The sequence below is a fragment of the Mizuhopecten yessoensis genome, unplaced genomic scaffold (genome assembly GCF_002113885.1).
Source record: "Mizuhopecten yessoensis strain PY_sf001 unplaced genomic scaffold, ASM211388v2 scaffold11175, whole genome shotgun sequence".
Classification (NCBI taxonomy): Eukaryota; Metazoa; Mollusca; class Bivalvia; order Pectinida; family Pectinidae; genus Mizuhopecten; species Mizuhopecten yessoensis.
This window is the reverse complement of record NW_018408917.1, coordinates 1,104,636-1,118,225: the sequence shown is the minus strand read 5'-3', so window position 1 is coordinate 1,118,225 and position 13,590 is coordinate 1,104,636. Positions and strand designations below refer to the sequence as shown.

The following is a 13,590-nucleotide window of genomic DNA, read 5'->3' as shown; positions in this document are numbered from 1 at the left end:
TTTTCACTGTTTGGATTTTAATTTCAACTTTAAAGTTACATTTGGGGGTAACTCAGCCTTTTTCTTTCATCCTGTTTTCAAAAATGCATTACTAGTTTCAGATTTACAAGGGAGCATGTCCCCTTCTGGTGGCCCTTAAGTAGCTAAAAATGGGCCAATATGAGGATCTTAAAAAAACGTTCCTCAAGAAGTTATTTAAGAGTCCTTGATATGGCCAGTAGTTTGTTGTGTTTGAGTGCTACTAAGTAAGAACTAATCATGACTTATACATTTAAGGTCACAGGGAAATCTGCCTAAACACTCAGAGCTTTTCTGAAGAACCAAAAGGCCTAGAGGCATGATAAATAACCAGTAGAATGTTATCATTTAAATACTACAAAGTTTGTGAATTGACATTACCTTGACCTTTATTCAAGAATGCAAAGACACCAGAAATCCTAAAGTCCTGATATGTGTCCTGATTGCTGGCAGCGAGTACTACACTTGTTTGAGGGGGGGCCTTGACCTGCTTATATTTAAGGTCACATAGATTTTCTTCTTCTCTTGAAGAACCAAAAGTAGCTTGTTGGCATGGAGTGCTACAACGTTTGGGAAAATGAATTACCTTGACACATATTTAAGGCCACACCTGGATCAAATCTGTTAAAGCACATAAAAAGCTTTTACTGGAGAACCAAAAGCTTTTTTACCTAAATTTTACAACAGCTTGTTCCTACATAAGTAAAATATAGCCACAGTTTTTGTAAAGGAGCTGCCTTGACCTTTCTTCAAAGTGACTGGTTAAACAAGAGGCCTAGATGGCCTGTATCACTCGCTTGTTTCTTTTGTTACATGAACTGACACATAGGTAACTTCGGACCAAATTTGGTAACTAGAACACAAGACGTTTTAACATCTCTTAAACGCCTCTTAAGATGTTGTTTGAAATTTGAAATTTTAATTTCAAAGCTTTTAACCCACGTTGACCTTTGACACCGCTAGCACTTAAAGTTGACCTTCGACCTCATTACTGTAATTAAGAAAGGATTTGCACTGCTGGTCTACATAACATACTCAAGTATCATGGCTCTAGTCCAAATGGTTATTAGGATACTGTTTGAAGTTTTTATGCGTCCAGCCGTCCAGCGTCAATATTTTACTTTAAACAACTTCTTCTGAATAACCAAGAGGTCCAGGCTGATGATATTTGGCCAGTAGTATGCCGGGATGAAGGGCTAACCAGTTGGTTCAAATGAATGACCTTGACTCACTTTTAAGGTCACAGGGGTCATATATGTTAAGATCTTCAAACGACTTCTCAAAAAACAAAAGGCCCAGGGTACTGAAATTGGGCCTGTAGCATGCTGGGATGAAGAGCTACCAAGTTTGTTCAAATGGATGACCTTGAGCCACTTTCAAGGTCACAGGGGTCAAATGTAAAATCTTCAAAAGACTTCTTCTGAATAACCAAAAGGCACTGGGTACTGATATTGGGCCTGTAGTATGCTGGGATGAAGGGCTACCTAGTTTGTTCAAATGAATGACCTTGACCCACTTTTAAAGTCACGGGTCAAATGGCTTAAAATCTTCAAACAACTTCTTCTGAATAACTAAAAGGCCCAGGGTACTGATATTGGGCCTGTATCATGCTGGAATGAAGGAACCAAGTTTGTTCAAATGAATGACCTCGATCCACAGGGGTCCTGTATAAACTAATATAGTATATGTATAAACTAATATTCTTTAGAAGGGGAAGAGCGGACGATATGTTATGGATATTAACCTCAAACTGTCCAATAAGTGTGACAACAAATCTCGGCCCGGATTTCTTGTCACACTTATTGGACAGTTTGAGGTTAATATCTAACTTAAAACCATAGCACCTCCACCTTGGGTCCCTCACTTATAATACAGGTAGCCAGGTGAGTGTAGTCAGGCACATCCTTTCTATTAATTACTTATTGGACAGGTGAGGTGAAGATCATGCATGCTTTGGTCACTATATATCATACATGGGGTTCACTTTCCAAAATGTCTTCAAACAGTGATGCTGCAATATTTATCACAATCTCAGTTTAGAGGATCCACCTCTGGGGAAAATATAGACACTGATGGATTATTGAGTGATATTCTGAATATATGGCACCAAACTTCTCATTGAAAATGTTTTCTGATATATCTGAGGATGAAATGGAACATATTACACAAGAGATAGAGAAAGCTGAAAACGAAATGGAGACAAAGTGATTTGCAGAACCTCAGAAGGAAGGGGAGTTACTAAATATTCAGAAGAATGGGTTATGTGCTAACACAGAAAATAAAACAAAAAGGGCTATGCTTACATATGAAAATTGACAAAAGGAGCGAGAAAATGTCGCAAAAAGGACAGAAAACATAAGAACATTTGGACACAATATTTTAGAGTACACTACAAAGGAACTAAATGATGCCCTCAGTTATTTTGTCACCGAAGTCCGAAACCAATCTGGGAGAGAATGCAGACCCAATACTATTTATGAACTGGTCATCGCTGTGCAACATTTCCTCCGAAGTAACGGATATTTCGTAAATATTCTGGATGACAAAGAATTTTCGGGGTTACATGATTTTTTTTATATGAACATCCTGAATCACTCTACATGGAAATTATGGACTGCAATAGCCGTGTATTTATACAAGGGTAAAATGTTTTAATTAACATGATCTTTTACTGATCAGTATAAACAATGGAGTTCTGTGATAAATGATAAAAGTATGGAATGACATTGAACAACAAAAATCCCTACCGGATTTTAACAGTAAACATATTTATTCAATAGTAATAACAAAGCTTCCACATAACATCTATATATTAATCCATTCACTCGGTCTACATTGTATGTATAATAATCCATTCACTCAGACTCGACCAGTCTCTTAACTAACAAACAGAATATTCATGGACACTTTACGAGTTTGTTTCATTACAAACATGATTTCCCATAAATATTGAAGAATTATATATTTTTATAAACCAAACTCTAACATTTTGAAGTTAATTACATTATACATAGTGAATTCAGCTTCCAGCTGTATACCAGGGTTAAAGCAGTTCACATTTCACCTCCAACAAGAAGTTTACAGCAAATTAGCTTTATAAGCTGTTGCATCCTTTAGGAAGTTGCTTCATCCCACATATTTGTGACGTGATGCCCTGGGGTGCGGTGGCGGAAGTTAGGCTTTACACATGCACGCGATAATTTGTAATCTTCGGTACTGTGCTCTGATCTCCGACCGCTGTTTTTCCTTTGTCTCCAGTTGTGTATGCTTACAATACATCTGAAGAATAATACAATTGTATTTAAATTAAGATATTATCTTATAATATTTACCACTTAATTAGTAAAAATCCGAAACTGGATATTTTGCATTTTCATTAATTCTAAACTTCAGAAATGAAGGTGCTGAAAGTTTATTCTATAACTTTCTCTATATGTTCAGTTACCAATTAAATTATCTCCCTTGTACATGTAGAAGGGTGTTATTCATCAGGGTTTTCAGTTGATGACCTTTGACATTTAAAGCAATTTCAGGAGTCAAATCAACTATTTCCTTGACATTTGATCATGAGTAAAAACATGTCGATTAAATAAAGCTTATTTTAGAAGTAAAAAAAATACTCTCGAGGTCTACTGAAAGCCCTGCATTCTTTGATGGTTTTATCTTTAGTGATCAATTTGGCAACAAGAAACACAAACCCTGTTTCCTGATGGTCCTCATGGATTGGTTTTGTCTTATCAACTTTTTCTCCACAGCATGTCCAGACTTCATCTTCTGCAAAACAAAATACTTTATATTTTACAATACAACTTTGGTATTTTCAACCACAGGGACTTTAAATAACTACTGTTCACTTAATTTCAACTGCACAGCTTCTTGACTGTCTAGACTGCCATATATAGTCAAATGTTAACTACTGTGAAACATTATCAGAGGCAGCTGTCACACAATCAAGTGTGAGATATTTCAACAAGAGGCCAAGTATCGCTCACCTGAATATGTTTAGAATAATTGGTATGAAGTAAAGATATAGCACTCCATGGTAGGTGCTGTAAGTACATATGAAATTTCAGTAAGATCCATCCAGTACTTGAGATATAGCGAGAACAAACTTCAAACAGAGCCCCACCCCTATGCCCCTAAGGGGGGCCATACCCACCATTTATACAAAATTGAGACCCCTTGGCCCAAGGATTCTCCAGACTAAATAAGGATAAAATCCCTTAATCCCGATGGTCGAAGAAGGGCTTTAAAGGTTTTAATTCTATTTCCGCTATTGAGCCCCACCCCTCAGGTCCTAGGGGGGCCACATCCACCGTTTTTCAAAATTGGTTCCCCTTTACCCAAGGATGCTCCACACCAAATATGGACCAAATCCTTTCATTCCTACAGAAGAAGGATTTTAAAGAATAATTTGCTATGTTTCCCCATTGGGTCCCGCCCCTCAGGCCCCTGGGGGGCCAGACCCACAGTTTATATAAAATTGGTTCCCCTTCACCCAAGAATGCTTCAGACCAAATATGGAACAAATCCTTTCATTCCTACAGAAGAAGAAGGATTTTTAAGAATAATTTGCTATGTTTCCCTATTGGGCCCCGCCCCTCAACCCCCAGGGTGGCCAGACCCACCGTTTATACAAAATTGGTTCTCCTTCACCCAAGAATGCTTCAGACCAAATATGGAACAAATCCTTTCACTCCTACAGAATAAGAAGAATTTTAAAGAATTTACTATGTTTCCCCTATTGGGCCCCATCCCTTAGCCCCCAGGGTGGCCAGACCCACCATTTATACAAAATGTGTTCCCCTTTCCCCAAGGATGCTTCCGACCAAATATGGAACAAATCTTTTCATTCCTACAGAAGAAGAAGGATTTTAAATAATTTGCTATATTTCCCCTATTGGACCCCACCCCTTAGCCCTCAGGGTGGCCAGACCTACCATTTATACAAAATGTGTTTCCCTTTCCCCAAGGATGCTTCCGACCAAATATGGAACAAATCCTTTCATTCCTACAGAAGAAGTAGGATTTTAAAGAATTTGCTATGTTTCCCCATTGGACCCCGCCCCTCAGCCCCCAGGGGGGTCAGACACATCATTTATACAAAATTGAGTCCCCTTGGCCCAATGATGCTCCAGACTAAATTAGGATAAAATCCCTTAATCCCTACAGTAGGAGAAGGATTTTAAAGGTTTTACCTCTATTTCCCCTATTGGGCCCCGCCCCTCTGCCCCCAGGGGGGCCACACCCTTTGTTTATACAAAATTGAGTCCCCTTGGCCTAAGGATGCTCCAGACCAAATTTAGTCAAAATCTACTAGGCTGCTAAGGACTAGTAGCTTTTTAAATGAAAAGTTGACGGACGGACGACGGACACTGCGGTATGGCATAATTAGCTCACCATGGTCCTTCAGACCAGGTCAGCTAAAAACTGGCATATAATCTTAACTCATTTACCCCTGAAGACACTTTTGAATTATTCCAATTCAAAGGTTGGAATAGTTCATTATGAAAGTTCAGGGGTGAATCAGTTAATGGCAAAAATGTCCAAATACATGTAGCGATAAAGACCTCTATACATTATCAAATGCTCTCAAACAAGTACAGCCAATGTCACAGGCAGTCAAATACTGTCAATCACAATCAATGTCAAAACTTGTAAACTACTGTCAAAGGCTGTCATACCTTGTTAAATTTTCAACATAGCCATAAATTGGACGGGTTTGATGAATGACTTACTGACGAAACCAGGATGGTGCTGACAAGGGCCAGAATCTCTTAAGCCTTCGAAGGTCCCCAGGCAGTTGAAACAATGACCACCGGTCAAAGGGGATGGTGTTGGTGGGCTCCTTCCTCTATTAAATCCAAACAAAAAGAAAACATTTCATTATAACTTATTCTGTTAATTAATCTTTAGAATGTTCACTAAACTGAAAACAAGCTAGTCTTAGATTTTTTTTATTTTTATTTTTTTTATAATGTTTGTGAAAACCAGTCCTTAATTTTTATTTAAATATCATTTTAATCACTTCATCGTAAACTGGCATATATTTCTTACAGGTAAATAGTATTTGGTCCAATTAAATCAAAAGCTATATCACGCTTCAACTAAATCAGAAGATTTTGTGATCCAATTAAACAAGGACTTTTCGCTCAAACTAAATCTTAGACTGTTAACTCCAACCAAAATCTAAATACCTTGTTTTTCATTTAAACTCCAAACCATGAGCTCCAACTAAATCATAAACTCTTAGCTGCATCTAAATTAAAAGACCTTGAGCTCCAATCAAATCTTAAGACTCTTTGCTCCAACTAAATTAAAAGACCTTGAGCTCCAACTCAATTAAAACTCTCTTCTCCAACTAAATCCAGATTCCTTGTGCCCATACTAAATCTTAAGACCTAGTGTTCCAACTAAATCGAAAGGTAGTATGCTCCGTTTTCAATATAAAAATATAGTGTTCCTACTTAATTCATCTAGCTTCAGCTAAACCTTAACTCATTCACCCCTGAAATTTCATAATGAACTGTTCCAGCATTTGAATTGGAAGAGTTCAAATGTGTCTAAAGGGGTGAATGAGTTAATACACTGTCCCTGCAACTAAATTTAAAGATTTTGAAACTTATGCATCATCTAAAATGATTTACTCCAAACAAGACTGAAGACCCTTTGTTCATGAACAAAGGTACAAAATGTAATATACGAACCCCTTTTTCAACTTCTGGTGGAAATCTTTCTGACGTGTTTCTTTTATGGCACAAGCTAAAACAGTGATACTCTGAGATTAGTGATATCAATTTAAAATAAATCATGTAACGATGTTGGATAGGGAGTATTCAGAAATTCACATGAGTCGGAAAGGTCAACATTTTCTGTCAGGAGCTTCGTCAATGGTACCAGTGGTCTCCCTTTTCTGGAGGGACATTTTCAATTTTTTTACAATTACTTTTTGAAATCAGAAGAAACCCTTACATTCAACTTTTTGCTCAAATATGATGAAATTATTGCAGCTTGACAATGGCATTTTGACTTTATTATGTTGTCAGTGTCAAATTGGTATAAATATAGGACCTTTTAAGACACATTAAAATTTTGACATTCAATTTCTCCCTTTGGAAAATTTGAAAGGTCAATTCCTGCCTTAAAACATTCAATGCTAGCCTAGATACTTTCATAAAAAATGAAAATGCGAAAATTCACAGGAAAAAAACTGTTGGTGTTATAAATTCAAATTTAAAATCTGTTTTGCACGTTTGTAACTACAAAGTAGTTTGAAGGCAAAACAGTGAAACACAGTGAACTAAATACATAGACATGTCTACATGTAGAAAAGTCGCAAGCTGATAGCTTATACTTCTAATATACATAAACATGAACAAAAAAAACATAACTTCAAATAGAAATTTCGATTTATACATTGTCAGCTGCAAAATCCATACCCTATACTGTCAGCAAGCAAGCAAGCAAGAGTCCAATATAAATTGTGAGTTGTTTGTAGATAATATTGAGGTCAAATAATTGATATCTAAGGTAAGGTACCAATTTTGATTAGGAATGCTTTTTTTAGAAATGTTCTTTTCTGGCAGATTCATTATAAGTCCGTTTAAGGAAGAAAACTTGTATACTACCTGCTGTAGTAAGGTCACTCTCATCTGAACCTCTGTTGTAACCTCTCCTCAGCACGCGTGCTCTACGATTGTTCAGTCTTACCTATATAGAAAGTAAAAAAAGGGAAAACACTTCTATCATTTTACTGGCAATGGACATTAATGTTTAAGACTAAATTTACCACCAAAAGGTAATACTTGCAACTGAATCATTGAGCTTTATGCAAAGTCCTGTGATTTTTACAAGAGTAATCTCCCTTTAAGTACATTTTTGTCTTTAATTAGCATGACTACTGAAACATATATACTCTGCATCTTTTTCACAAAAACTGTCTCAGAATTTGTAATAACTCAATTCAGGTTAACCTTGTGTAAGAGAAATAAGATACAATGACATTAAGAAATACAGGACAAGCTAGCTTGTATTCTAATTTGATTTTTGTATCTCTTTTTAAGCTATGTGATATGTATTGAAATTATTTTCACAGCAATGTGAACTCCTTACTCACAACACCCTACAATACATGATGTTTATTCATACAGTTAACTTTAACTTCTATATAATATGCCCCTTATTTCATTTGCTACCCCCATACTACGATCAGAGTTCCAAGTCAACTTAATGTATTTTCTGCTATACTGCCAAACATCCTTGCAATGCCAACATTTTGGTCAACAACTGTTGGCGGTATAGCAAGGTTTTACCTATTTTCAGTAATACATGTACAGTACATACCATGCGGGTCCGGTCCATCTCCCCCTGTATCTCTCCAGCCACCGAGTTCAGCCGAGATTTGAATGAAGCCAACTTTCCCAAATCCGTATAGTGAATAATGACCTGTGTAGCAGTAGTTCCATTGGTAAATGCCCTATCGTTGGCGTCTTTGTTGAATTTCATCACAATATCCCTCTTGTATTCATAGACAAGTTGCTTATAGCTCTCCGTCTCTCTCAATTGCCCCAAATTCCCAGGGAAAATTTTGACAGTACTTTCCTGCTTTGAGTTTAACTTTTTCAGCCTTTTTTTCACAGCCATCTCGTATACGTTCTGTTTTCTTACTTTTTCTCCTTTAGCCTTCGGTGGTCTTTCCACTGCCCGACTGCTACCTTGGAGAAATTCATAAGTGTTGTTCTGGCATGACTGGTAAATCACATACAGCAACATACACACACTGTAATTATTCAATGAAACACCTTTCATCAACTCAGAATCCAGAAAGGTCTTCAGAAACTTTTGTTCAGTTTTGGAGTTCACTTTATCTTGGATTGCTGAAACAATTGTACGTAGATCTGAAGACTTCAGAAGACCTTGTAGATCAGGTTCTGAAAAATTTTTTAGAAATAGATGAAAAAAATAAATCTTCCCTTTATTATTGGAAGTCGCACAATAGAAACCAAACTTACAATGAGCTTTGTCATTTGTGTCATCACAAAAGTCAAGATGACTTCTGACTGTGATGTCAGGAGACAGCAGTTCCAGGCTCCAGATTAAGTGACTGAGGACTAAATTGTATATTAGGTTGGTTGGCACAGTGGATAGCACACTTGCCTTTCAACAAGGCGGTAAGGCTTCGATTCCCTGATTGGCCGTGAAAAGGTATGGGGTCACCTGCCAGACCATGTGGGTTTTCTCCTGGTACTTTGGTTTCCTCCCACATTAAGACCCCCCTCATGCAAATATCTGGGCTTACAAGAGTGATTAATATAAGTTAAAATAACATGTTTCATAATTGTTGTAAAATTATTTAAAATGTATACAGACTGTCAAAACAACTGTGTAACTTAAACATATTGCTGCAAATTAAAATAAACAAGAGGCCCAGAGGGCCTGTATCACTCACCTGTTTCTTTTGTTACATGAAACTTCAGACATTTTTGGTAACTAGAACACCAGACATTTTAACATCTCTTAAATGCTTAAAATATTGTTGTTTGAAATTTGAAATTGTTATTTTCAAGCTTTTAACACATGTTGATCTTTGACTCTGGCTAGCACTTAAAGTTGACATCTGACCTCAATTACTGTTATTAAGAAAAAGATTTGCACTGCTGGTCTACATAACATACCCAAATATCATGACTTTATACCAAATGCTTCTTAGGATATCATTGTTTAAAGTTTTTAACATATTTGACCCCTGTGACCTTGAAACTAGATCAAGGTCATTTTAATGAGGAAAATTTATAGCACTTCATCCCAGGTTCCGACTGACTAAATATCATGACCGTGGGCCTTTTGGAACTTGAGAAGAAGATTGTTAAAGCTTTTAACCCATGTTGACATTTGCCCACTGGCTAGCACTTACAGTTAACCTTTGACCTCATTACTGTAATAAAGAAAATGATTTGCAATGCTGTCTACATAACATACCAAATTATCATGACTCTAGTCCAAATGGTTCTTAGGATATTGTTTTTTGAAGTTTTTAACATATTTGACCCCCGTGACTTTGAAACTAGGTTAAGGTCATTTGATGAGGAAAATGTATAGCACTCCATCCCAGGTAGCTACTGGCCAAATATCATGACCCTGGGTCCTCCAGTTCTCCAGAAAAAGTCATTTAAAAGAAAAAGTTGACGACGGACGACAAACGCCTCAGTATGACATAAGCTCACATGGCCCTTCGGGCCAGGTGAGCTCTAAAAACAACAGGATGATGCTAGATCACAGAATTTATATTTATATATTAATGCATACAGAGTAATCAAAACTGATGTTACTATGTTTCTGTAGGTTTTTCTACATGTATGTAATTCAAAAGGTAAAATGCAAAGTGGACAGACAGGGATTCATACCTATGACTTTCATATCTAGACATCACTGTCATCAATGGTTAATATCCAACTGGGTTATAGGTACTTTGTCACCCTAGCATACCTGGCAACCCACCCTTATTATGAGGGGAACTCCCTTGGAAATCTTTACCAAAATTTACCAATCTCCCTCAAAACTCCCTCATTTAAGTCCAAACTCATGCAAACCCAGAATCTAAATCCTGTGCTAAAATGATCACCTAGATACTACAGATCATAGCAGGTGTGTCTGGATCAAATGAATATTTTTTAGAGTTATTTTGATACATAAAATGGGAAAGACAAGTTGAGCTGAAAGCAGTTTCAGTTGTGTTTCGTGATCTTTCTCCCTCATTGGAAATGTGGAATGCAGGAGATCTCTGTGACAATGGTGGTTTCAGAGGTGGACACATATACCCTAGCAATCTAACCATGTCCTTCTACAAAAACTTCTCTGTTTTTTTCAAGCCTTTACTACTGGAGACAAATCTATTTATAACCCAAGTTTGGGTATCCCCCTAGTCAAACATATCCACATTACTTGAAACAAGTATTGTTCACATTGCAAGCACTGCTGCCTGTCACAGGAGAGGGAAAACAACAATATCAGACTGGGATTCCAACTGGGGACTTCTGCTCTCTAGACACTCTAACAAATTGATGTATCTGGTCACCAGCATTCACCATGCACACCTACATATGTATTATACAGATATAGTAAATTGGTTTATTTACATTGAATTATTGTACTCACTTTTTCTCCTGCAGGAACAGACTGCCATTCCCAATCGGTAAACGTAGGGTCGTGGAATCAGTTTTGCGTGTTGAATGTCTCTACACAGCTGCTGGAAGGCCAATTTTTCATTGTGAAAAAAACAGGTGAAGTTGGAATCCATAACGCAGCAATAATTGTATTAAATGCCGAAATTGTCTCGTTTCTGAAGAAAATTTAAAGTGTGTTTATTGTTTTGTAGCAGCTTCCATGTAGTGTTATTTGTTCCCTACATGTAACTATTTCCGGGTTCCATGGATTCGTGATACATGGATGTAATGGCTCAATGCATGGATTGACTGCATTTTTCGACGATTCCTTGGCATATGCGACACATGATTTCCCAATTAATATCACAGTAGCAAGATGCCCATGTCAAGTAAGTGTGTTTGGATTCATAACGTGCGCAAGGAAAAAGCTTCTTTAAACAAAACCGTCCCGATAACACCTCAACTTACTACCTTTGTGGAACCATCAGCTGTTCAGTACAAAAGTAAACAACTGCGTTTAACTCTGACATGGATATATATATAAGCATTAAAAGACTGCAAGCTTGCTGAAATGTATTTGGAATCACACGTCATGAACTGATGAAATGTTCGTGTAATATGCTGACTAAATTTTCTAGAAGGTTCTGACTGTCTGGTCGATTGATTTGTTTTTACGTCTAATGTGGTGCAATATTGGTCTACAACGTACCACCAATCATGGTAGCACAGGCGCTTACTTTCATTATTGTTTTGATGGAAAATATACGAGGTGTTCCGATGGGTCTTTTCCGAATGACCGATCTTGTTACTTTCACTTTCGTTTTATGTTTATACTGTACTACGAAATTATTTTCGTCCACTGAGACCCCCACATCAATTGCACGTACGTAGGGACTGGTATGTGCTTTGGTCCTACAGTTACCTCAACACATTCAGAATCTCACTATAAATAGCCTCGGGTTTCCTCTGGTCCCGATACCAGACTTAAATTGAACAGGTGTAAGGGCCAGAGGAAACTCGGCCTCGGGCTAACTACGAATAGGATATGCTTCACGATTTTTAGCTCACCATAGCTCGTATACAAAGTGCCAAGTGAGCTTATGCCGTGGCGCGGCGTCCGTCGTCCGTCCGTCCGTCCGTCCGTCGTCCGGCGTAAATATTTTAATTTAAACGACTTCTTCTTAATAACCGAAAGGCCTAGGGTGTCGATATTTGGCCAGAAGCAAACTTAGATGAAGGGCTACAAAGTTTGTTAAAATTAATGACCTTCACCTATTTTCAAGGTCACAGGGGTCAAATATGTCAAAAACTTTAAACATCTTCTTCTCAATAACCAAAATGCCCAGGGAGATGATATTTGGCCAGTAGCATGCTTTGGTGAAGGGCTACCAAGTTTGTTCAAATGAATGACCTTCAATTATATTCAAGGTCACAGGGGTCAATTGTATTAAAAAACCTTTAAACAACTTCTTCTGAATAACCAAAATGCTCAGGGTGATGATATTTAGCCAGTAGCATGCTGAGATGAAGTGCTACAAAGTTTGTTCAAATGAATGACCTTCACCCATATTCAAGGTCACAGGGGTCAAATATGTTAAAAACTTTAAACAACTTCTTCTCAATAACCAAAATGCCCTGGGTGATGATATTTGGCCAGTAGCAAGCTGAGATGAAGGGCTACAAAGTTTGTTCAAATAAATGACCTTCACCCATATTCAAGGTCACAGGGGTCAAATATGTTTAAAACTTTAAACAACTTCTTCTGAATAACCAAAATGCCCAGGGTGATGATATTTGGCCAGTAGCTAGCTGAGATGAAGGGCTACAAAGTTTGTTCAAATGAATGACCTTCACCCATATTCAAGGTCACAGGGGTCAAATATGTTTAAAACTTTAAACAACTTCTTCTGAATAACCAAAATGCCCAGGGTGATGATATTTGGCCAGTAGCTAGCTGAGATGAAGGGCTACAAAGTTTGTTCAAATGAATGACCTTCACCCATATTCAAGGTCACAGGGGTCAAATATGTTTAAAACTTTAAACAACTTCTTCTGAATAACCAAAATGCCCAGGGTGATGATATTTGGCCAGTAGCTAGCTGAGATGAAGGGCTACAAAGTTTGTTCAAATGAATGACCTTCACCCATATTCAAGGTCACAGGGGTCAAATATGTTTAAAACTTTAAACAACTTCTTCTGAATAACCAAAATGCCCAGGGTGATGATATTTGGCCAGTAGCATGCTGAGATGAAGGGCTACAAAGTTTGTTCAAATGCATGACCTTCACCCATATTCAAGGTCACAGGGGTCAAATATGTTCAAAATATTTCAACTACTTGTTCTGAATAACCAAAAGGCTCAGGATGTTGATATTTAGTCAGTAGCATATGCTGGGATAGAGGACTACT

General features: G+C 37.5%; 1 protein-coding gene across 1 annotated transcript; it reads right to left on the bottom strand.

Moving 5' to 3' along the window:
- Positions 1-2,741: 2,741 nt before the first annotated feature.
- Positions 2,742-11,906, bottom strand: LOC110440252. Its single transcript, XM_021483202.1, has 7 exons — positions 11,173-11,906; positions 8,362-8,948; positions 7,647-7,728; positions 6,726-6,780; positions 5,757-5,872; positions 3,717-3,792; positions 2,742-3,297 (listed from the first exon to the last, which is right to left on the bottom strand). Exons 1-7 carry the CDS (start codon positions 11,312-11,314, stop codon positions 3,132-3,134), a joined length of 1,224 nt encoding a protein of 407 aa, XP_021338877.1. The 5' UTR covers positions 11,315-11,906; the 3' UTR covers positions 2,742-3,131.
- Between the last annotated feature and the right edge of the window lie 1,684 nt (positions 11,907-13,590).